The sequence below is a fragment of the Vigna angularis genome, chromosome 1 (assembly GCF_016808095.1).
Source record: "Vigna angularis cultivar LongXiaoDou No.4 chromosome 1, ASM1680809v1, whole genome shotgun sequence".
NCBI classification, from domain to species: domain Eukaryota; kingdom Viridiplantae; phylum Streptophyta; class Magnoliopsida; order Fabales; family Fabaceae; genus Vigna; species Vigna angularis.
This window is the reverse complement of record NC_068970.1, coordinates 57,044,446-57,068,045: the sequence shown is the minus strand read 5'-3', so window position 1 is coordinate 57,068,045 and position 23,600 is coordinate 57,044,446. Positions and strand designations below refer to the sequence as shown.

Genomic DNA, 23,600 nt, shown 5'->3' with positions numbered 1-23,600 from the left:
GACTTTGTATCTGTTTTATTATTTTCAATAATATTGATTTAATTTTGTTTCCTATTCCACCTGTCAGCATATATTACATCTTTTCTACGCCCACTCTATTCTTTTGTTTCTATTTTTATCTTTCCTGCCTCTGTAACTATTTGATTTTGGGTATAATAATTAGAATCCAAGATTTCTAGATTTTATTTTTGCAATTTTACAACAATTTTTGGGGTTTGCTAGATTGATTGGTACATACATAGATATAACAAATAATAATACATGCAGATATACACACATGCAATTGAATTTGCATTTGGGTTATCGTTGATTTGTGAAGGTATTTTCTTGGTTAATTCTTTTATACGCAACTGCTGTGTTTGCCTTCAGAACGTGAAAACAACTTTTTGGGAAGAATTTTGCTGCATTGAGTACGTTTGTGTTCTGCATTTGATTTTCATATTTCTTTTTCTTTTTAGCAGTTTTTAAGATTTGTTTGGGTCAGTTAGTTGGGTAATAGATAAGTGGGAAACTGTTCTGTGAAATGTCTCTTTGGTTGATTCGGAGTCTGATAAGGTTAGTTACAATGGTCTCTGTTCTTGTTTCAGGCACAATAAGTTATTCAATTGGGTTGATCCTGCATTTTGCATGGAATGAAACAGTTGAAATTGGCTGCAGAATTTCACGCTGTAGAGGTTGGTTTTTTTTTCTTTTATTCATTCTTTTTTTTTCTTCCATTTGGTGATTTAAACCTTCACAATGTGGTACGTGCGTTTTTTATCATGTGCTGCTCCTCTGTTGAAATTTTCTATCCTCTGTTATTATGGATCACCACTAATTGTAGATCTTTTCCTTGTTTATGAAGTTTCAAACTTTTGTTTTCTTTGTGTTTCTTTTTTTTTCTTTCTTGTTAGTCTTTTCTCATTATGCTTAGCAGTTAAGACATTGTGATTGTGTGTTTTCGCCTGTGATAGCTATTGTTCTGTCATGTTTGATATATCTAGTTTAGTGCATGTGCTAATTTCTGATACCCAGAAGGATGTTAAATTTTTTCCCAGGAATTGTAAACCCTTAATCTTTTACTGTTGGCTGCCCTTTATATTTTATATGACTTCTCCGAATGTTTTTCTCACCCTGGGGATGGTGACTAGTTTGTTTAACTTTTCCGAATGTTTTATGTCTGGTACTGGATCGCTTAATTATCTGGTTTCGAGAGCATTGCATGAATTTGAATTTGAAAATACTGATGTAGTGCTCTGCGAATCTGTCTTATTAAAGTTTGGAATAAGAGGTAGCGTTTTTTAGCTACATCACTTAATTTAATGAGTCTTTATATTACCGCATGAAGTGTTTTTATTCAACTATGATGTAAGTAACCAAAATGATGCCGAAGTACAATAACTGTCTTGGTTCTACGTTTGATACTGAAATTTTGTTTCTACAAGATTGCATCATGTTATCTTTTAATTCTGAGAGCTACCTCCAACAATGCAGAATCAATACTGCTCTTCTTTCATTCATCTGATAATTGATTTTTGGAAATTTCTTCTGCATATGAGAAGTTCTTCTTGAGGCTTCAATGAAGCCTTAAAATCCGTCTTATGGCATACACTGTGGATACTTAACCAGTGAAGCATGTGAAGGGCATAGATGTTGTATAACTTGTTTTAGAAGATCAGACAGCACTGATGGCAGGACTGAGTCGCTGTTCTGCCTTTACCTGAAACTCTAGAATTTCCATAAGATTTCTTGCTGGTGTAAAGTATTTGAATCAATCCTTTGGAAAGGCCATTCTGCGTTAAACTTTGCTAGACTTTAATGTTTCTCCCTATCATTTTTTATCGAGTCAACATATTTGGTGTTCTTACATGTGATACTTTGCAGGATAGTCTTCTTAGGCATAAGCCAGAAATGGAAATCACATTTGAGTCTTCTGCCAGTCCGCAGCATAAAAAGGTATTTAGGATGATCTATTGTGCTGTGAAGGTGTCTTGGCATACTCAATGAAGTCAGATACTAGTTTCAGCCTTTTATCATATTTCCTATGAATATTATTTTTGATATTTAGAAGAATTGATTTAAAATTTTCTGTATTTATATATTGTTGTCATGTTGCAGATATCAGCCAGATGGGATCCGGTTGAAGCATGCCGGCCTATAATTGATGAAGCACCTGTGTTCTATCCAACTATTGAAGTACTTACAATAATCACTATCATAGTATTATAGCTTTTGGTGGTGGTTATATTGTATTTTAAATAAAAATTTCTGTTTGTACTCTTCTTATCAGGAGTTTGAAGACACACTTGGTTACTTAGCTAAGATTCGCCCCCAAGCTGAACCTTATGGCATATGTAGGATTGTCCCTCCAGCTTGCTGGGTACCACCATGCCCTCTTAAGGAGAAAGATTTATGGGAAAATGCAAAATTTCCCACTCGTATCCAGCAAATTGATTTGCTTCAGAACAGGGAGCCCATGAGAAAGAAAATTAGGGGAAGGAAGCGAAAACGTAGAAAGCAATCAAAGATGGGAGCAGCTAGGAGAACTGCCAAATCAGGCTCTGAAGTTAATGTTGCTTCTGAGCCTGAGGAGAAGTTTGGATTCCAATCTGGGTCAGACTTCACACTTAAAGACTTTCAGCAATATGCTAAGGTTTTTAAAGATTGCTACTTTGGATTGAATGATGCCAATGAATATGGAAAAGTTAGCGATTATAATCACTGGCAGAAACGGGAGCCCTCTGTGGAAGACATTGAAGGTGAATACTGGAGAATAATAGAGCAACCAACAGATGAGGTTGAGGTACTAATTTGGGTTCATTGATAACAAATTTAGTCTTACTTACCAGCATATAACATAACTAAGAAAATTTTTTATATATCATTCCACTGTTTTGTAGGTGTATTATGGAGCTGACTTGGAAACTGGATCACTTGGAAGTGGCTTTCCTAAGACATCATCTTTAACTAATAATGATTCAGATAGATATGCTGTGTCTGGCTGGAATCTGAATAACTTCCCGCGATTGCCAGGTTCTGCGTTATGTTTTGAAGGAAGTGATATCTCAGGAGTTTTAGTTCCATGGCTGTATATTGGAATGTGCTTTTCCTCATTTTGCTGGGTAAGTAGTTTAAATTACATTTCCTTAAGTATAATCCATTAATGAAACAAAGTTTAAGGCATAACAAATACTACTAGTTTTCTTGTTAATCACTTTCTGTATCTGTATGTCAAGTTACGGAGTTAAGTTATTTTTCATGAAAGCTGGGTTCGAAATTTCAGCATCTGTCTGTTATATTTGAACTATAGTTTAATTTAAGGACCAATGGAGAAAATAAATGGCTAGAAATATTATACATTGAGTAGAATCTAGACAGGGGTGACTATAAACTGCATAATTATCTCAAGAGTTCTAGTTCCACTGCTTTATGTTTAAGTATTGAGCTATAAAGAAAAGTAATAAGGTCTTGAGTTTTGCATTTTTTTTTTCTGATATTCATACATTCCTAAAAGGACTAACTCCTTTTCTTGTTTCTTTCTCCTTGAAACAGCATGTCGAGGATCATCATCTCTATTCACTTAATTATCTGCATTGGGGTGACCCAAAAGTATGGTATGGAGTACCTGGAATCCATGCTCCAGGTTTGGAAGCTGCAATGAGAAAGCACTTGCCTGATTTATTTGAAGAACAACCGAATCTACTCAATGAATTGGTACACTACTCGGAATTGTTCTTGTTCCTTGATTTCAGTTTTTTGGTTGCTTTCATTCTGTTTCCAAATAAAGGTTTCATAAGCACACAAAGATTCTAGTTTATGCTATTTTGTTGGAAGTTTGCTAGGAACTTTGGATGTACTTGTGAATCTTAAGAAAATAAAACCATGATGACATTTTGAAATCTTCAAAGTCATTTTCATGTTTATATAGTTAAAGGCATGACACTCTGATTAGTTTTGTGTGGGATACTTTTCTATGTAAATATATGTAATGAAAACTAGAGCTATTGTGTACTTTAGTGAGAGAAGATCCCCGTCCCCCAGTTTATTCTGTGCTGGAGATGGAAAACTATTCTTTGACCACGTTACAAAAGTATTTAGGATATCCTTGACATAGTATTTGTGCCACTACGAACAAGTGATCAAGATTTTGATACTTAGAGCTCCCATTGTTTGAAGTGAAGAAAATTTGCACTAGGTATGATGGTTTATGCACTATCCACTCTTCAAGCCTTAATCGCCCTTGTGAGAGGCATCTTGTAGATATAAAAATTATTATTACATTTATTCCTAATAACTTAAACTTCTAGAAGAGTTAATCCTTGGTCTTTCCAAGAATCAAAGTTCACTTGTTTAGTATAGAGTCTACCTGGTAAGCTCCCAATGGGTTTGGTTGGGACAAAGTGATGGCATATGCCCTAGCCATGGTAAAATTGTGTGTATTTTAGACCTTGTATTAAGGGTCAAGTAGTATAGGGTATATTTTTAGGCCTTGTATAATGGGCCAAGTATTGTATGGTTTGTAATATTAGCTTAAAAGAGTGTGTCCCACCATGGGACATGATGGCCACATGGCAAGCTCTTAGTGAAGACACTTCTTAAAAAGGAAGTGGCCATGTGTCACTTTCCAAGTGGAGAAACTCTTCCTAAAGTGGATTGCCACATGTCACTCTAAGAGTGGAAAGCTTTTGCAAAAGTGGATTGTCACATGGCACTTTAAGAGTGGAGGAACTTTGCAAAAGTGGATTACCACATGAGTGGAGAAGACTTTACAAAAGTGGATTGCCACATGGCACTCTAAGAGTGGAGAAACTTTGTAAAAGAGGATTGCCACATGTCTCTTTAAGAGTGGATAGTTTTTAGGGTTTCTTGTCTACTTTGGAGACACCTTTCTCTATAAATAGAAGGGTCTCCTTCCTTGTAAAATCACTTGATGAATTTGAATGTTATTATGCCAAAATGTGTGCAAACATATCTTGTCTCAAGTCAAGGCTAGAGCATCCCATGAGGTCCCTCTAACCACCCTTCTCTAGAGTTGGCCCAACCTCTCCGGAGATCCATCAAACACCTCCATCCTACCACAAATACTCACCAAAATTGTGAGCCCACCACCATATCCATCGCTTCCGCACAAATTCCACCTCCATAGCTTCATCTTCGTGCTTTGGCCCAACCTAGCTCGAGGAGGACGCTATCACAAAGTGTTGATTATGAGTAAGCATAGTCTAAATGACTTGTTGGTTCTGGTAGACAAATGTCCTGTGAGATGAATTCTGTATGGCACATAAGTTTCAGCTCTATTGTTGCTGTAGTAGTTCTCATATGTTGTCTACTAACTTAGGCTATGCACTTGTTTCGTACCTGGTTTTGAATTAATTGTATCATTCTGTATTACACCTAAGTTTCAACTCTATTGCTGTTGCAATAGTTCTCATATGCAGTCTACTAACTTCGGCTATGAACTTGTTTCATACCTGGTTATGTTTTGTATTAATTGAATCTAAACTTTAGATAATATGTCCAATGGCTTGCACTGGTGCATGTTGGGTTTGGTTTGGGTTCAACCTGATAGCCTGTGCAATGACTTGAATATAGAAAGGCCTGCGTGTCTGACGAAGAGTGTTATATGTTAAAAGTTGTGCCTCTGCTAACAGCTTAGTCTTTTGGCTTGGTTGTTATTGTCCTTCTCAAATCATTTGGAATTACAGTCTACATGGGTTCAAAATTTGATATGTATCCCCTTATCTTAAGGTGCAAGGGTGAACTTTCTGTTTGAGGGCCAAAATGATATGTGCCTGGGGTCGCAGGGTGAGGTTGAACCTGGTGACTTTAAATAGGGATAGAAAATGTGCAGTGTCTGATGTTGGATTTTATGTCAAAAGTTTTACCTTTGCTAATAGATCAAGCTTTCGGCATGGTGGTAATGCTCTTGGTCATATCACCTACATTTGTTAATTTATCGTTAGTTCCTTACAAGACTATTAAAGATTTTGAAATTATTAGTTTAAGGTTTTGTGACCTTTCTCTTATTGTGTAGTATGCTGAACTTCAAAATTCTGCCAAAATGAAACCATCTTATCTCTTCAGAACTCTCTTAGCACATTTGTTCATCTCTCATAAAAGAGTTAGATATTTTAGCACACTTTGTGCAGTACAGAGATTTTGGAATTGTATCATGATTTCTGGTGGTTATGATTTCATCTTTGATCAGGTGACTCAGCTATCTCCTTCAATTCTTAAATCCGAGGGGGTGCCTGTACATCACACTGTTCAGAATTCAGGTGAATTTGTTGTTACCTTTCCAAGGGCGTATCACTGTGGCTTCAATTGTGGCTTCAATTGCGCAGAGGCTGTGAATGTGGCTCCGGTTGATTGGCTTGTGCATGGCCAAAATGCTGTTGAGCTTTACAGTTTGCAGTGCCGTAAGACTTCATTGTCCCATGACAAGTTATTATTTGGATGTGCTCAAGAAGCCGTGTGTGCCCTTACAGAGGCAACTCTTCATGAAAAAGAAAATCTAAAATATATAAAATGGAGTAGTGCTTGTGGGAAAGATGGAGTTCTTACCAAGGCAATTAAGGTAATGATTCTTGCATACTCTCATCTTTGATCATAATCCCATTCCACATATTTAGAAAGCTTCGTAGCTCTTTGGTTGGCATTTATTATTTAATTTTAGTTTCTATGCACATATCTGTTCTCAATTTCATTAGTACTTTTTTCATATTTTGCTACTCTTATTTCTGACAGACAAGGATAACTATGGAAAAGGAGAGGCTTGGCTGTCTTCCCACTCATTTAAAGAAGCTTAGGATGAACAGTGAGTTTGATTTGTTTGAGGAAAGAGAATGCTTCTCTTGCTTCTATGACTTGCACCTATCCGCCGTAGGTTGCAAGTGCTCCCCCGATACTTATTCATGTCTAAAGCACTCACACTTGTTTTGCTCATGTGAAGTGGACAAAAGCTTTATTCTGTCTCGTTATACCATGAATGAACTAAGTACATTGGTTGAGGCATTAGAAGGAGAAACACATGCTATTCTAGTGTGGGCAAATAGAAACACTGGACTGGTATCTGCTAATCCTGAGGATGCTTGCATTTATAAACAAGATGCGGAGAGTTACAAAGGATGGAAAAGCTTAACACATTGTGCAGGAACTAATAATAAGTCAAATTCAAATATACCTAGCAGTTCTCATAGCCACATTTCTGCGGAGTTAGAGCACTCAGAGTTTCACCGTGAAATTTATAGTGCACAATATGGCACTAAAGATTGTCAAAAAGATATTGAGAATGAAGAAAAATTGGTCATGTACAATGAAGATAAGATGAAGGAAGGTTCTCTGGATTTAAATATTGACGTTATGTTTGTTGAACGTGAAAATCGTTTTCTGCATGCTGCTGAATACCATCATAATAAGAGTGTTCCATATGTTGGAAAAGTATGCTATTCAGAGGTCAGAAAGAAACAAGACAACATGGAACCTGGGGCTGGATATATAGCTTCCTTGGAGAAAGAATTTTCATCATGTTCAAGGAACGTTCAAAATTCTTCTACACTAGATGGTTATAAATTGTTTGGGGTGGACCTACAGTTGCGTTCTGATTCGAGAGAACAACTCAACGGTGTATTTAAAATAGGTGATGTTGAAACTTCCAATGCAAGTGTATCTTTGACAAACCAAAACTTCTTAATGCAGAAGATTAGTGTTTCTGTTGAGCCTGTGAATTTGGGCATTGTTATGTGTGGTAAGTTGTGGTGCAGTAGGCATGCAATATATCCAAAAGGTAAGATTCAGTACGATCTTTTCTGGGCTGGTATATCTTAAGTTACTTTTATGGGAGTTTAACATTTATTCCGTTCTGGTAAAACTTATGTAGGATTCAAGAGTCGTGTTAAGTTCTTAAGCATTCTTGATCCACCAAGAATCTGTAACTATGTTTCTGAAGTCTATGATGCTGGATTTCTTGGGCCTCTTTTCAAGGTATCATTGCTGAGGTTGTTTCTGTTTTTGTGTTTAAAAATTAAAATCATATTGACTACTTTCTGTTTCTAGATGTATCCACTACATAACCTATTTAATACTATAAGTAGGAGTTTAAGGGGTATGTACAGGGCTATTCACAAAAAAGCAAGGATATCTCTCTGCAATCCCTTTTTTCTCTTTATGCTGTATTGGTATTCCACCTTTCATAAACTCTTCTCTGATCTCAGACTTTAAAGTTATAGTTGCTCGATTATAAAATTGTTGGGACAACTCTTGTACTGTCTTCTTTATTGCATTTTTTTTCCTTGGATATTGTCTGCAGAAACTCATCTGCTACTATATTTTCATTGAACAGAAAAGTTTTTGCACAGCATTGCTAGTTGAAAATTCACGGAATCTGACAATCTAAAATAATATTAATGAGACTAAGCTATAATAAATTTCTTACTATTTTACTTTTAATGTTGTGATATTTGCATGGATAAATTTTCTGTTAAAGTATATTTCTTTCTCATTTAGTAAAATATATTTCAGGTTACCATTGAAGAACATCCAAGTGAGATCTTCACAAACACCTCGGCAGATAAGTGCTGGGAGTCAGTTCTTTTGAGACTAAATCATGAAACCGAGAAGCTAAGGAATCAAGGTCAAAGAGAACTTCCTCCCTTGGAGCTTCTGAAAAGCATTAATGGTCATAAAATGTTTGGATTCCTTTCACCTTCCATTATTCAGGTAATTCATAAAATGGACATTTAAGATACTCACACCTTTGTTTCGCTAAAATAACATCACGGTTGTACTTCTTTTCCAGTATAGAATTATATTCACAAAGTTTTAGAATATTGATCTTTTCTTTAGCCAATTTTGTTGAACTAGGTTAATGTACTTATATGATGATCTGATTATGATGTTTCAATCCGTTCTGAACTTTTCCAGGCTATTGAAGCTCTGGACCCCAATCATCAATGCATCGAGTACTGGAATCACAAAGAAGTTGTCTCTGAATCTTCAGAAAGTGGCATTGATGACTGTAAGCTCAGTCACGGTTCAAGTAACTCTCTAAGTGATGTCAAAACCAGACTTCTTGGTCCTGGTTTGAGAAAGCTGGAACAAGATAGCAGCAGAAGACATTGTGATTCATTTGAAGAGATGAAATTGGTGGTAGAAGGGTTATTGAAAAAGGCGAATGCTGAAGAATTAAGTGCCATGCACAAGTTATTCAGCTCTGATGCACAGTTCAACAATTGGAGAGTGGCATTTGTAACGCTGATTGAGGAAATCCAGAAAGCTTGTGCATAAAATAACATCTCACAACTCTATCTGACTTTGGATAGCCATATTTCAATTAATTCTTAGTAGAGTCATTTATTTCTGTAGTAGATGTCGATGAAGGATTCTTCGGGTAGAAAACATTGGAATATGACTAAACAATCGAAACATCATCATCAAAAAGGTCTGCAATAACAAATTGTAGTTGATCATAGGGGTAGCAAGAAAAAGAGTTAAAAGTTATGCTCTACCGTAAACATATATATAATAAGTTACTTCTCCAATAAAACCGGTAAGAAATTAAAGCATTTCAGGAAAAAAAAAAAAAGGATCCCTGGGTATTTCAAAATATTTTAGAATGAAGAATGGTCAAAGATTGTGATTTTTGAAGGTCCAAAGGTTTGAAAAACACAAATAGAATCCTGAAATTTCGGAACTTGAGAGGATCATTGATACAAAATTGGAAGGAAGAGAATCTCACACACCCCAAAAGCCTTTTCTTGTGGCATCAGAGACAAATGCACAAAAGTCATCAATTGTAATAGAAACAAAAAGCCATTCTAAACTTTTACAATGGGCTTCTTTTACAATGGCCTTCCTTTGCCATTAAAAGAACATCTTTTTCATCAGTTTAAATATTTATAAGTGATTTAATAAATTCTATGAAAAATAATACAATAATTTTAATAAAATAATTTTTTTATCATTTTAATAAAAAAAAATTATATCTAATTTAAGTTCATAAATTAATTCATAAAATTAGTAAAATTTTATAATTTAATCATATTTATAGTCGACATACATATTTCTAATAAATTTCCAATAACTAAAACAAATGTTTCAAAATAATTGTTCTTAATAGTATCTCAATTTCACAAAACTAATAAAGTTTATTACTATGTAATGTAATATAAGTATCTCCTACTAACCAAGTTTTATAATATTTTAGATGTTATAATTAAATCTATTAATTTGAGTTAGTTGTATGAAACATATATATATTTTTCATTTCTAACTCAGTAGCTCGTCAAGCTCTTCCTAATGATGGTTTCCAACTTATTTTTTACAAAAGGGGTTAAAACGGATTAAAGTATCTTAATTTAAGTGATAGTATAGTAATGTAATGCAAAGAGATAAGAAAGGAATATTGCAAAAATTATTATATAAATAATCTACTTCATCTGATTACATGAATTTATAATATTAATAGCAAGCACGTCCACAGACAAGTTTGCATATTTTATCAGTTTACTAGTGAGTGGTGAGTGCACATCAACCATATTTTACTTAGAACAAAAAGTTTCATAAAATGTGGCAATCTTGCTTAAAGAAAAGGAATGCATGCGTGGATCTCATAATGAAAACTAATGAAGAAAGCAAAAAGAGATTCCAAAACATGCAATTTGAAGTTAGAATTGTATGAAAAAACTCTTTTTGCACAGAAAGTGGTGCACTATCACTATGACATGTGCACAAAGGCACTTTGCACTTGAAATTAATGCCACCGAACCATCATGCATTCACTTTCTTCTTTCACCCCATAACCACTATTTGAATGTTAGGTTGAAATATCATCTACATTTAAAAGGTTTAGTGTAGGATATCAATATATTCCATTCTTCAATGTATACAACAGCAAATGGTGAAACACTTTAGTTTTTTTTTTGTATTGGTCATTATTCAACCTATACGAAAGTTATTACGAACACATGTTTAAACTCTTAGGTTTATTAAGGAAGGCACATTGGTATACTTTTTCTCCACCTGTATTCTAATACGATTACTTTTTTTCGTAATAATTGATTTTAACACTACTTCAATCTAAAACTTCAATCATAAATAAGTATCCAAATGTATATTTTTATGAACTGTGTAATTTTTTTAATAATGTCTTATCAGTATTGTTAGATGTAAAATGACTCAGTATTAGTTTCTAAGTTCTTGAGAGTATGCATGTAAATTGCTTACAGAATTTTCTTGCAGTGATTTGGTCTTTATTGTGTGTGGTATGTCTAAATAAGAAATATGTCCACAATGACAAAAAGAGGTTCATGAGTAATGCATATAAAAAAAAGAAGTTAATTTGTTAAAAGGGTAATGTTCTCTGCACTTGCAATTTTTTTAAATTATAGCATGAGTTATTTTCCATATCCTATTTTAATATGAATTTCATGCAGACTTCCACCAAAAAAATAAGTTAACAAATGTGAAAAAAAAAACTAAATAAAAAAAATGTTTATTTTCTCGTTCATTGTGAATATACAATATTTATATATCATATATAAATATATTTTGTTAAGTTTTAAACTTTTTATTATTTTCTACTTAGAATGTTTCATTTTCAAAGTAGTTGAAGCCATAAATTTCAACGAAAAGAGTGCCACCAATACCAACACAATGGATTATTTATCAAAAAGTGGTAAAGTGAAGAATTAAAAACATCAACTTCCACATTTTCTCAGCACCTAAAAGTTTCTCCATACTTGACCTGTTAATATCAGTGTAGAATTGGCTTCACTTCACCCTTCCACTTCATAAGAAACTGCAAAACCAGCCAGACACAGTTTCAGTGTTCACCGAACTTGTATAAATGTTAAAGGACAAGTTTTGCAGCTGAAAATGGACTATAAATGCTCCTGAGCTGAACAATAGTTGTCTTGTCACTATCTAGTTCATGCTTGGTGGGGCTTTGCATTCCAAAACCCAAATGGGAAATTTGCATTGGTCGCATAAACATTCACTGGTGCTCTGTTTGTTGGCAATGCTTCTAATACCTTCCTTGTGTCAAATTGAAGTAGCAACTGGTGTGTACATTGTTACTCTGAGACAAGCTCCTGCTTCTCACTACCATCATGAGTTGATCACAGTGGGTAACAAGTCTGTAAAGTCTGGACATGGTGCGTCTGGGAGAAGAAGAACTAGAATGCACAAACCAAGGTACCCAATATTTGTTTTGAAGGTCTGAAAAGTGTATTGATACACCTTTATAGCTAAGGCTTCTTGTTGAAGTTATGGATTAATGTTATGATGATAAACATCTGTTAAAATGATTGCCATGGTATCTACACAACTCGTGGACAAGTTGTTTGAGAATCTTATCATTATATCTGTTTGATATTCTAAACTCTTGGTGCTCTGTCCATTCTTATTTTTATTTTCTTCTAATTTCTTGACTTTTTTGCCTAGTTGTGCTATATTTGAGAGATTGTATGGTCTTTTGGTTCTTTCAGACATCAGAATGTTACAAAGGCAGATAAGGGATATGGTTCATACTTTGCCCGAGTTCATGACTCGTTGTTGAGTAAGGTCTTTAAGGGGGAGAAATATCTGAAGCTCTATAGCTATCATTACTTGATTAATGGATTTGCTGTGCTGGTTACCCAACAGCAGGTATGGTATGCTTTTACTTTTCTGCATCTTGATTTTGTCTTATTCTGTGAAGAAACATGTGCTTGTTTATTTCTTGTTTCCATTTATTCGTGGTTTGGTGTTTCTATCTGTGATTTGATAAATTTCTTCAACCAACACGTTCTTGTTTTCTGAAATCTTGAAGGCAGACAAACTTTCAAGGAGAAGAGAAGTTTCCAATGTGGTTTTGGATTTTTCTGTGAGGACTGCAACCACCCACACTCCACAATTTTTGGGGCTGCCACAGGGAGCTTGGTTTCAAGCAGGTGGGTTTGAAACTGCTGGAGAAGGAATCACTATTGGGTTTGTTGACACTGGCATTGATCCTACACACCCTAGTTTTGCTGATGATAAATCTCAACATCCTTTCCCTATTCCTGCTAATTTCTCTGGCGTCTGTGAGGTTACTCCAGATTTTCCATCTGGTTCTTGCAATAGGAAGCTTGTTGGGGCCAGACATTTTGCCGCTTCTGCTATAACCAGAGGAATATTCAACTCATCTCAGGACTATGCTTCTCCCTTTGATGGAGATGGCCATGGCACGTGAGTTTTTTGCATTTCCAACTTAGTTTTGTGTTCATTTGTTGTATACAACAATTGACCATTTCCCATTTAGTGCTTTCCCCTCATTTTTTCCATATTAACAAATCTGTCTTTCAACAACTCCGTTATCTTTCTGAAGTTCTTTCCCTCGTCTACTTGAACATTGATGAATCATTTCTGTCTACCTTCTGTTCATCTGAATTCTGAACTCATCAATTGGTTTTTGCCCTGCTCTTTCCTGTTTCAATTGTTTTGGAAAAGAATTGTTGACAAATAGTCTGGGATTTCTACTTACAAATCTGATTCTAGTCAATGCTTGAAAGTTTAAAATGAACTTATATGTCAGATTTATGAATGTTTCTTTGAATCAGAAGTTCAAATTATGATGGTCATTTGAATTAAGTGTTCCACAAAACTAAAACTTCATTTTACTTGTTTTTCCACTGAAAGTTCATTCTGATGTATCTGTAATATACAGGCATACAGCTTCTGTTGCAGCTGGAAACCATGGAATTCCAGTGATCGTTGCTGGACAATTTTTTGGAAATGCTAGTGGGATGGCTCCTCATTCGCAGTAACTAATACTGAACTTTATAAAAGTTAAAAACTCATGTGTCATTATTATTAGTGCGTTGGTTTGGAGAATAGTTAGAGAAGATGAGACTAAATGAACCACAGGACTTAAAAGGGACAAAAAAGAAGAAAGTAGATATCTACTGATACAAAGATAAATTTTATCTGAAAAAATACTAAACGTCTTTTGCTTTGCAGATAATTTCTCAACTAGGTGCTAAAAGGTCTATAGATAATAAGACTTGGATTTCAGAAGGAGAAAATATTTCCTGTCTTTTTAAAATTACATGATTTTCTAGAAAAAAAAAAAAACTTCAATGCTTGGGCCAGGTTCAGAACAAAAATAGTTATTTGTCCTATGAAATGGACCACTCCAATGTCCCTGTGTACATTACCTGTCATTCATAAATTTTCCCCACATTGTATCATAAATTTTCCCCACTCCAATCTCTTTTTGTGCCAATCTCCATAGATTTTATCTACACATAATTTTGTTTTCAACATCAGCCAACAAATTATGAAAATTGTTCAAGAACAAAATGAAACAATGGATCTGTTCTAACCTGGATTTATAATAATTTCATGCAAGCATAGATAACTTTTATTTTATATATATGTAACTCAATGCTTTCTATTTCAATCTTTTACAGCATTTCCATTTACAAGGCACTATACAAGAGATTTGGAGGATTTGCGGCAGATGTTGTTGCAGCCATTGACCAGGTACCTCTACTTTCATTGGAAATGAAATTTATGCGTAAATGTCAGCAATATTTGATAATTTTATTTGAGGTGAATTGCTGACACTTGATATATTTTGTTCTTCTGCTTCATGTTTAAGTTACGTGTTCCTTCCTATTGTACATACCAATATGTGATTACTTGGTTAACTACATAGTTATTGTTATCCATATTTTCATTAAGGTATGCATGGTATTGAATCAAAGAGTTGGTGTTAAGTGCTGATAATTTCCTTGGTTATTCCCTTGTTTTGAAAATTGTCTCCACAAGTTCAAATTTATGATAAGGCTTGAAGTATAATCAATTGTTTACAGGCAGCTCAGGATGGTGTTGACATAATATGCTTGTCAATCGCTCCTAATAGGCGTCCTTCTGGTATTGCAACTTTTTTCAACCCAATTGATATGGCATTGCTGTCAGCTGTAAAAGCAGGTATTTTTGTAGTGCAAGCTGCTGGAAACACTGGACCATCACCTATGAGCATGTCCTCCTTTAGTCCTTGGATCTTTACAGTTGGTGCCACCTCTCATGATCGTGTTTATAGCAACTCCCTATGTCTTGGAAATAATGTGACCATACCTGGAGTTGGACTTGCACGTAAGGTTCTGTTTCTCTTATCCCAGTTAGCTATACATGACTGTTTAAGACTAGGACTTCTGACCTTAATGGTGCAATTTGGTTTTGAGATTACTAAAGTAAAGCAGATGAGAAAGTAATTACTTGCATTCCTCTTCAGAATCCCCACCACCTATTTTTTTGTTAAGGTTGAGTTTGTCATGATCTAGTATGCATTCTTGCATTTGATTAGGAATAACATGATCTTCCACACCATCTTTAGACATCCTTAAGAAGCAATTCATCAAATGACTAGTGAGTTTAATGACATGTTCAGTTCCTCAAATGAGAATCATCTACAATGTTTTACAACGATTACCTTCTTCCAAACACAAGAAATACATATTGGCTTATTGGCCAGAGAATCAACACCTTTGCAGGATTTGTTTCATAGTATTGATTCAGAAGTCCCTTCCGGTTTCAACTTGTATGAATCAAATTAGGCAATGTTTGAAACTACATTTTTTGGCATCATTTTCACGAGACATTATTAAATGGTCCTGGTCTAAAATAGTCTCAAGTACTGCTTAATAATTTCTCCATTGTTAGCATGTTACAAGTGACTTTTTTTTCCTACATGATGAATCCCAATCAAGGACAAAGAAATCCAAGATCTAAAATCGACACTGCTACATTGTGAACAGCCACTTTTTGGCAACTTAAAGGCTTTATATCGTGTTACATTGAAGTTCCTCTGAGTAAAATTGATTCAAATGTTATATCAGCGTGCCTTATGAGATTTACTTGTTAGTTACTACCCTACTCTTTCATTTTTTTAATTTTCCCAGCCGGCACACATGAGAACACAATGTTCAAACTGATTCATGCACGACATGCTTTGAACAAAACCATAACAGTTGCTGATGCTATGTATATTGGTGAGTGTCAAGATGCAAGTATATTCAGTCACGATTTGGTTCAGGGCAACCTTTTGATCTGTAGCTATTCAGTCCGATTTGTGCTTGGGCTCTCCACCATCAAACAGGCCATGGAAACAGCCATGAACCTTAGTGCGGTTGGAGTTGTTTTCTCCATGGATCCTTTTGTGTCTTCTTTTCAGCTTAACCCAGTTCCAATGAAAATGCCTGGCATAATAATTCCATCTGCAAATGATTCCAAGGTGCATTACTAATTTTCTCCTTTGAACATGCTTGATTAAATACACATGTCTACTGTCTTTGTTCTTACTTTCTTGGGCTTGAATTTTACATGGCATATGTATGTCATCTTTGTTGCTCTCTTTAAGTACTTAATGTCTCTATGAAAACCACATGGTGTGGATAGTCAACTTATTTCTATCATTTGCTTACATGTGTGGGAATGATACCTTAATGCCAACTATTCACTTTGTTTTTTTTTTCTTCAACTGGACAGATATTACTGCAATACTACAATTCTTCACTGGAAATAGATGGGGACTCTAATAAAATTGTTAAATTTGGGGCTGTTGCTAGTATTGGTGGGGGATTAGAAGCTAACTACAATAATGAGGCCCCAAAGGTTGTGTATTACTCTGCCAGGGGACCAGATCCAGAGGACAGTCTTCCTCATGAAGCTGACATTATGAAACCCAATTTGGTAGCACCTGGAAATCTTATATGGGCTGCTTGGAGTTCTGTTGCCTCTGATTCTGTTGAATTTCTAGGTTTGTCAATACATAAACAAATTTACTTAGAAAACAATACAATGAACAGATCTCAGGTGTTCATTTTGTCTGTCCCTACTTAAACATCTTCATAATCTATATAGTCTACAATAGGAAATAGGAATTTTGGTTAATTAACCATGTCAAGTCAACACAGTGAAATTGAATATCTGATCTGCATTGTTGCAACAGGTGAGAATTTTGCATTGATGTCTGGCACAAGCATGGCTGCACCTCATGTTGCTGGTCTTGCTGCTCTAGTTAAGAGAAAGTTTCCCAATTTCAGTCCTGCAGCCATTGGATCTGCACTTTCCACCTCAGCTTCTCTGTATGACAGCAATGGGAGGTCAATAATGGCTCAGAGATCATATCCTGCCACAGACCTTAACCTATCTCCAGCAACTCCCTTTGACATGGGAAGCGGTTTTGTGAATGCTACTGCAGCATTAAATCCGGGATTGCTTTTTGATTCTAGTAAGTCTCACTTAGCTAATGAACTTTTAAATCATTATAATGTCCTTGCAAGTTCAAATGCTTCAAAATTTCAATTTCAACTTTAGCTCAATATCTCACTGTACTAGCTTTAATCTGTGAAAGCAGTGTCATTAATAAACAAACCTGGGTTCTGAATTTGAAGTGTCACTACACATATTTTTCTTCGTAGGTTATGATGATTACATGTCATTCCTATGTGGTATCAATGGTTCAACTCCTACAGTGCTAAACTACACCGGTCAAAATTGCTGGACTTATAACTCTACAGTTTATGGCCCTGATCTGAACTTGCCCTCAATCACAATAGCAATGTTGAACCAATCTAGAGTAGTGCAAAGAACAATCCAAAACATTGCTGAAAATGAAACATACAACGTTGGTTGGAGTGCTCCATATGGCGCTTCTATGAAAGTGTCTCCTAATCACTTCTCTATTGGCAGTGGGGAGAAACAAATCTTGTCTGTGATCTTCAATGCAACCAGCAACAGCTCTTCTGCCAGCTATGGGAGAATTGGGTTGTATGGTAACCAAGGTCATGTTGTCAATATTCCCGTAGCAGTCATTTTCAAAATCTTATAACAACCAAACAGGGTTACTGTCTTTAATTTCTTCTTCAGCAACTCACTTTATTTTGTTTTGTTTTCTTAATCTCTAGTCCTTGTTTCATTGGGTTGCAAAATGTATTGGCTATTTTTTCATTCGTTATACTAAAGTGTAAAGTTTAATATGTATAATATCAGATAGTGTGTGTGGATGCATCTTCAAGTGATTAGTGAAAATTCTGATTTCTTATATGCTTTGTTGAGTAACTGTTGTTTCATCTTTATTTTCCATAAACACGAAGGTGGTATACATATTTTTTGTTCTGTTGTGCATTGATAATACATAAAGATAAAATTGAAAATTTCTTAGTATTTTAAAATGTAACTTTTCAGGAAGTGAACCTTGTAGTATGAAGGATTAAGCCAAAAGGAATAAAGTCAAAATAGTTATAAAAAGGAAAGATAGAGGTTGTGAGGTTATAATGGTTACTAACAAATTGCTAATTCAGTTTATCAATTTTTTTTTACGAAGAAAATCATCATTAATAATTTCAACAATAATATTAATTATGAAAAGAATATATATTTTTATAGAAAAATGAAAAAAAAATAGTTTGCATTGCTAGGAATTTAAGGATAAACTGAAAGTGATATCTTATTTTCTATACAAATTTGTTTATGGCTTAGTAAGAACAAATGTTTATTGTTTATTGGTGACAAATATACCTTGTCTTCTTGGAACAACTCACATTGAGAAAGTATACGCCATAAACAATTAGAAGACATACATAAGTTTTACAAGTGCAATTAACCAAAAACATAAACACCTATATTTTTTTTAGCACCCCAATTTCTATCATTGACTTGGACAAACTAAAACATGTGATCATTTCATGGTCAACAAAAGTATTATTACGTTATACATTTCCCTGATCATAACATTTCAGCATTATTTTAGTAAAACTTTTAAGTAAGAGTTGGTATGTGCAGCAGAAGTATGATCAAAGTGATTCAAAAGAGAGTCTCTGGAAGATTTGAGTTGACTAACAGCATCTCTAATGCCAATGCGTTCATCTGGGTTGTCTGCAGTGCAAGATATGGCTACTCCTACAATTGCTTCCACACAATACACTTGTACGTTATTTGGTCCCTCTGAAGGGTCGTCATTCAAAATGAGGGACACCAACTCGGGGTCAATGGCTTCCATTGTCTTCTCTTTGAATGCTGAATGCATCCATCTTCTTATGCTTAGGCCTCCAGTGAAGCATTCATCAGTTGGACTTTTCCCAGAGAACAGCTCCAGCAACACTATACCAAAACTATACACATCTCCAGCTGCACTTACTTTCTCTCCCCATCCATATTCTGCATTGCAAAACCAACCATACTAATTATTCATCGTGTTTCATAATTTGTTATGAAATGAAAAGGTTCATAAAGAGGGAATAGAGAAACTAATTAATTGGAAAATGCATTAACCTGGAGGTATGTAACCAATAGAGCCCCTAAGAGCATGAGTGGAGCTAATGGAAACTTGATTGGTTGATCTTTGAACAAGCAACCTGGCCAATCCAAAATCTCCAACCTTTGCAGTCATGTCTTCGTTCAAGAGAATGTTGCTAGGCTTCAAATCACAGTGCACAACTGGGATTTCACTATCATTGTGCAGGTAGTCCAGTGCACACGCAACATCTATTGCTATGTTCAATCTCTCCATAAGGTTCAATCCATTTCCATTTTCATGCTTTCTCTTCCCCTTAATCCAATCTTCCAAGCTACCATTGCACATATACTCATACACCAGAGCCCAAAAGTCATTGTTTTTGAAGTCAACACTGGAGCATGATGTGATAAGCTTAACCAGATTTCGATGCCTCGAGTTCTTCATAGCCTCACATTCTGCAAAGAAACTCTTTAGAGAACCAGTTCTTAGGGTGTCAAGAATTTTCACTGCAACAGTAGTTCCATCACTTAGATTGCCTTTGTAAACTGAGCCAAAGCTGCCAACTCCTAGTAAGTTTTCCTGGTTGAACTCCTCAGTTGCCAAACGAAGCTCGTCATAAGAGATCATTGGTGCAAGAGGTTTTAGCTGTTCAGATGGTGATGATGATGATGATAATGTTGCTACCTTCACCTTTCTGCTCCTTATATATAGTATTGAGCCAACTGTGAGACACAGTACCAATGCTACTGCAACGGCTATGATGATGTAATATCTCACATTTCTTCTTCCTTCGCCACGATTTACACATGGGGCTTGCAAGCAGAGATTTTCATTGCCTTCCAAATGTACAGCAGAGAGATTTTGGAAAACTCCACCACTTGGAATGGCTCCTTCTAAATCATTGTACGAGAGGTTTAAGAACCTAAGAACCTGTAAGTTTTGAAGTTCAACAGGAATGGCTCCAGATAGTCGGTTGGTGGATAGGTCCAAAGTTTCCAAGGCTCTCACTTCTCCAAGAGCCTTTGGAATGGAACCCGAAAGCTGATTCCGGTTCAAAAACAAATTTTCCAAGCTGAGACAATTGCTGAATGAACTGGGAATGTCACCATCCAATTGATTGCTAGAAAAGTCAATGGAGGCAACACCACTCAATCTTCCAATTTGAGGTATTGCTCCACTCAAAGAGTTCATTGACAAGTTCAAAACATTGCTCAAAGTTGGGAGATTGAGGATTTCCACAGGAATGCTTCCATTGAGTTGGTTGCTTGATAAGTCCATGTAAAGCAGACTTTGCAAATTCCCAAAACTAGTAGGTATTCTTCCCACAAATTTGTTTCTTGACAAATCAATCAGGTTTAACTTGAGGAGATTACCAAGGGAATCTGGAATGACCCCTGATATCTCATTTCCAGCTAGAGATAGTTCTTGTAGTTCCGCTAACTGGCCTAACTCATGTGGGATTTCTCCAGAGATTGAATTGTGGCTTATGTTTAACAACTGCAAGCCACTAAGAAGGCCAATGGAGCGGGGTATGCTTCCATTGAAACGATTCTGTCCCATGTATAACGTTGACAGGTCCTTGGAGAGATTGCCAACGGTTTCAGGAATCACACCTTCCAGCATATTTCCATCAATTGCCAGAAAGTTGAGTCGAGTACTGTTTGTCAAAGAGGTAATGAAGTCTAAACCTCCAACACCTGAACTCACTATCCTATTATAACCAATATTATACATGCGAAGAAATGGGAGATTTCCTAAACCAGGTGGCACTGTTCCTTCCAAAAAGTTGGAAGCCATGCGAATGACCTGAATGTTGGTGAGGTTGTGCAAAGACCCTGGAATTCCACCTGTGAAATAATTGAAGCAGATGTTGAACACTATGAGTTTTGGAAGTTTGAGACCAACATCCTGAGGAATCTCACCCCCCAGAGAGTTTGAAGCTAAGGCAAAGTTAACGAGGGAAGATAAGTTATACACAGAAGGTGGAACGGTCCCATTGAGATTGTTAAGAATGAGATCAAGCTCAATCAAATCATGAAGCCTACCCAAGTCACTGGGAATCGAACCAGTGAGAAAGTTGGTGCCAAAACTGATATTTTTGAGAGAAGAAATATTTCCTAGAGAAGCTGGTATTGCACCATAGAGGCTATTCTTTCCCAGCTTCAAAACCTCAAGCTTTTTCAAGCTGCCAATGTCTTGAGGAATCTTGCTGACAATCTTGTTTGAGGATAGATCAAGAATCTGGAGCTGATTCAAGCGGGTGATGTTGGAAGGAAGATTTCCTTCTAACGTGTTAGAGCTCATATTTAGAACTCTCAAACTGAATAGGTTGCCAATTTGATCAGGAATGAGTCCAGTGAGTTGGTTATCCTGCAATTGGAGGGACTGAAGAGAGGAGAGGTTACAGATATAAGGACTTAATTGACCTGAGAGTCCCAAGCTTGGAAGTTCCAAGGAAATTACCCTTTGGTTAAGGCTGTCACATTGGACACCAGTCCAATTACAAGGGGATGAACTTTGGTTCCAAGAAGATAAGGGAGTAAGAGTGTCATTTCTCAGTTGAGACTTGAATGAGATCAAGGCTTCTGTGTCAGTGGTGATGCTTAAAGTGGCTGCTGATACACCAATGAAGAGAAAGTGTAGTTGAAGGTGGTGAAGGATGATAATCAATAAGCCAAAGTGAACAAGTAATTGACAAGAGAAAGCCATACTTTCCTCCTTTGGCTTATGATATTCAACTCTTACTCAGACATGTATTTATAGGTCCAAATGCACCTGCAGCAACACACGGAACCATGCTTCGCTTTTCTCTTTGATTACAAACCCTTAAAGAAAAAAAATATATAATTTAATTTTTATATTTAAGTTTTTATTCTATTTGGTCTTTATATTTAATTAACTTTTTATATGTTTTTTATACTGAGTCTTTTTTACAAAAAGAATAACTCAATTTAGTTTTTATCGTTAAATTGGTGTTAACAGAAAGATAACACCTACTACCAAAATCGAAGTATTTTTTACTATTAAATTCTTCCAAGTATTGAAATAAAATTTTGAATTTAATTTATTTGGAATTTTTCTGGATTTACATCACTAATCTTACGTGTGGAAAGTGATAAGAGAGAGAAAGATAGAGAACGATAATCGGAAGGGAAGAAAGATGAAAGAAAAAAACAAAAAAAAAAATCGATAAACTATAGGTTATAAGAAAAAAAGAACCTAAATTTTAATATCTAATGAAAATAGTGTTAATGTGAATGTAACTAACTTGAATTTTTCAAAGTTAAGCCAAAATGTTATGTGTACACTAATTTCTATAAAAATTTCTTACGAAAAAAAGAACTTTCAATCGGTGTATGGTCGAAGGTGGAGAATAGTCCATCACCGTATTAAATGGCCTGTTTACTGAAAGTGATAGTCAAACTAACTTGATTAATTGTTTTTAATTTCAAATACCTAATGGTGTAATATCTTATGGCTTAATTAAGTTTTAAAAAATACTGGATATTTTTTTTATTGAATCACTGATATATATTTTTTTCTATTAGATGTTTGAAAATATTTTTTATTTTCGCTTAGTTTGAAGTTTTATTTTAATTTTCGTTAAAAGAATTGTAATTTTTTTGGTAAACTTAAAACTATGTTGTAAGATTTAACTTCTAAGAATTGTTTCAATATTACAAAATGCAGTCTCCATATATTAACAACATATTGGGGAAAAGGACAATCTATATAGTGTTTCTTTTCATATTAAAGCTTTAATGTTTGTATTAATACATTATAGTATAGATACAATTTATCTATAAAAGATGGACAATTGCGTATTGGTAAAAATGAATTTATGTAAGTTAAAAGAAGTAAATTGGTAGATGTTTTTTTGTTTGTTTTAATATCATTTTTTATCTTCCTCCTTTATTCAATGCATTCAATGTGGGATTTGATTTTTTTTTAATATTTAATATGATTTTAATTTTCCTAATTTTTATTTAATTTAGTTTTTTATGACGTTTTATATCATTAACAATACATTTTCCACGTGATAATAATTATATTTATATTTGTTAAATTATAGTAATATTTGGAAGAAAAAAAAGAGTCATAGAAATAGATATATAGAAAGAAGTCAAACTTTAATTGTGAAATGCAGAAGATGTCGGATAATTGTTGCGCGTATAGCAGATTTATGCAACCAACGTCTTTTTCTCCCATTGAAACCCTCGGGCTAATGCACACTACTCTTAATTTTAGACGCATTTCTTGTATTTGCTGGAATTATATTGTTCACATAAAAACTAAGAAAAAAAAATAGTTTCATACCCTCTCAAATAAAAAACATTCGCATTTGATAACATCTTCTAAT

The 23,600-nt window shown here is 35.0% G+C and overlaps 3 protein-coding genes across 7 annotated transcripts; 2 read left to right on the top strand and 1 right to left on the bottom strand.

Annotated features, from left to right (window-relative positions):
- The first annotated feature begins 83 nt into the window (after positions 1 to 83).
- LOC108321893 (lysine-specific demethylase JMJ18) lies at positions 84 to 9,728 on the top strand. 4 transcript variants are annotated; one of them, XM_017553788.2, is made up of 12 exons: positions 84 to 150; positions 588 to 674; positions 1,864 to 1,935; positions 2,098 to 2,175; positions 2,270 to 2,782; positions 2,880 to 3,101; positions 3,532 to 3,693; positions 6,188 to 6,556; positions 6,727 to 7,765; positions 7,859 to 7,962; positions 8,500 to 8,697; positions 8,902 to 9,728. In XM_017553788.2, the coding sequence occupies exons 2-12, from the start codon at positions 633 to 635 to the stop codon at positions 9,262 to 9,264; spliced, it is 3,162 nt and encodes a 1,053-aa protein (XP_017409277.1). In that variant the 5' UTR covers positions 84 to 150; positions 588 to 632; the 3' UTR covers positions 9,265 to 9,728. The 4 variants fall into 4 exon arrangements, with proteins under 4 accessions (XP_017409277.1, XP_017409281.1, XP_017409276.1 ...); XM_017553792.2 differs by having other exon boundaries at positions 139 to 150; positions 1,869 to 1,935; XM_017553787.2 differs by lacking the exon at positions 84 to 150 and adding an exon at positions 162 to 319.
- A 1,957-nt stretch (positions 9,729 to 11,685) lies between these two features.
- Positions 11,686 to 18,048, top strand: LOC108321894 (subtilisin-like protease SBT2.2). Of its 2 annotated transcripts, XM_017553794.2 has the most exons (11): positions 11,686 to 12,171; positions 12,465 to 12,624; positions 12,788 to 13,185; positions 13,664 to 13,759; positions 14,409 to 14,481; positions 14,814 to 14,874; positions 14,944 to 15,096; positions 15,903 to 16,234; positions 16,489 to 16,759; positions 16,952 to 17,233; positions 17,424 to 18,048. In XM_017553794.2, the coding sequence occupies exons 1-11, from the start codon at positions 11,909 to 11,911 to the stop codon at positions 17,831 to 17,833; spliced, it is 2,499 nt and encodes an 832-aa protein (XP_017409283.1). In that variant the 5' UTR covers positions 11,686 to 11,908; the 3' UTR covers positions 17,834 to 18,048. The 2 variants fall into 2 exon arrangements, with proteins under 2 accessions (XP_017409283.1, XP_017409282.1); XM_017553793.2 differs by having other exon boundaries at positions 14,814 to 15,096.
- Positions 18,049 to 18,660: 612 nt separating this feature from the next.
- LOC108321866 (putative receptor-like protein kinase At3g47110) lies at positions 18,661 to 22,017 on the bottom strand. Its single transcript, XM_017553762.2, has 2 exons — positions 19,276 to 22,017; positions 18,661 to 19,161 (listed from the first exon to the last, which is right to left on the bottom strand). Exons 1-2 carry the CDS (start codon positions 21,947 to 21,949, stop codon positions 18,746 to 18,748), a joined length of 3,090 nt encoding a protein of 1,029 aa, XP_017409251.1. The 5' UTR covers positions 21,950 to 22,017; the 3' UTR covers positions 18,661 to 18,745.
- Between the last annotated feature and the right edge of the window lie 1,583 nt (positions 22,018 to 23,600).

Coding starts and splice junctions, on each gene's coding strand:
- LOC108321866 (XM_017553762.2), bottom strand. CDS start 21,949: ATGGCTTTCTCTTGTCAATTACTTGTTCACTTTGGCTTATTGATTATC. Junction 19,162..19,275: donor TATTGGTTACATACCTCCAG/GTTAATGCATTT, acceptor TTTGCAATGCAG/AATATGGATGGGGAGAGAAA.
- LOC108321893 (XM_017553788.2), top strand. CDS start 633: ATGAAACAGTTGAAATTGGCTGCAGAATTTCACGCTGTAGAG. Junction 1,936..2,097: donor CCAGTCCGCAGCATAAAAAG/GTATTTAGGATG, acceptor GTCATGTTGCAG/ATATCAGCCAGATGGGATCC. Junction 2,783..2,879: donor AACCAACAGATGAGGTTGAG/GTACTAATTTGG, acceptor ACTGTTTTGTAG/GTGTATTATGGAGCTGACTT.
- LOC108321894 (XM_017553793.2), top strand. CDS start 11,909: ATGCTTGGTGGGGCTTTGCATTCCAAAACCCAAATGGGAAATTTGCAT. Junction 16,235..16,488: donor CATCTGCAAATGATTCCAAG/GTGCATTACTAA, acceptor TCAACTGGACAG/ATATTACTGCAATACTACAA. Junction 17,234..17,423: donor GGGATTGCTTTTTGATTCTA/GTAAGTCTCACT, acceptor TTTTCTTCGTAG/GTTATGATGATTACATGTCA.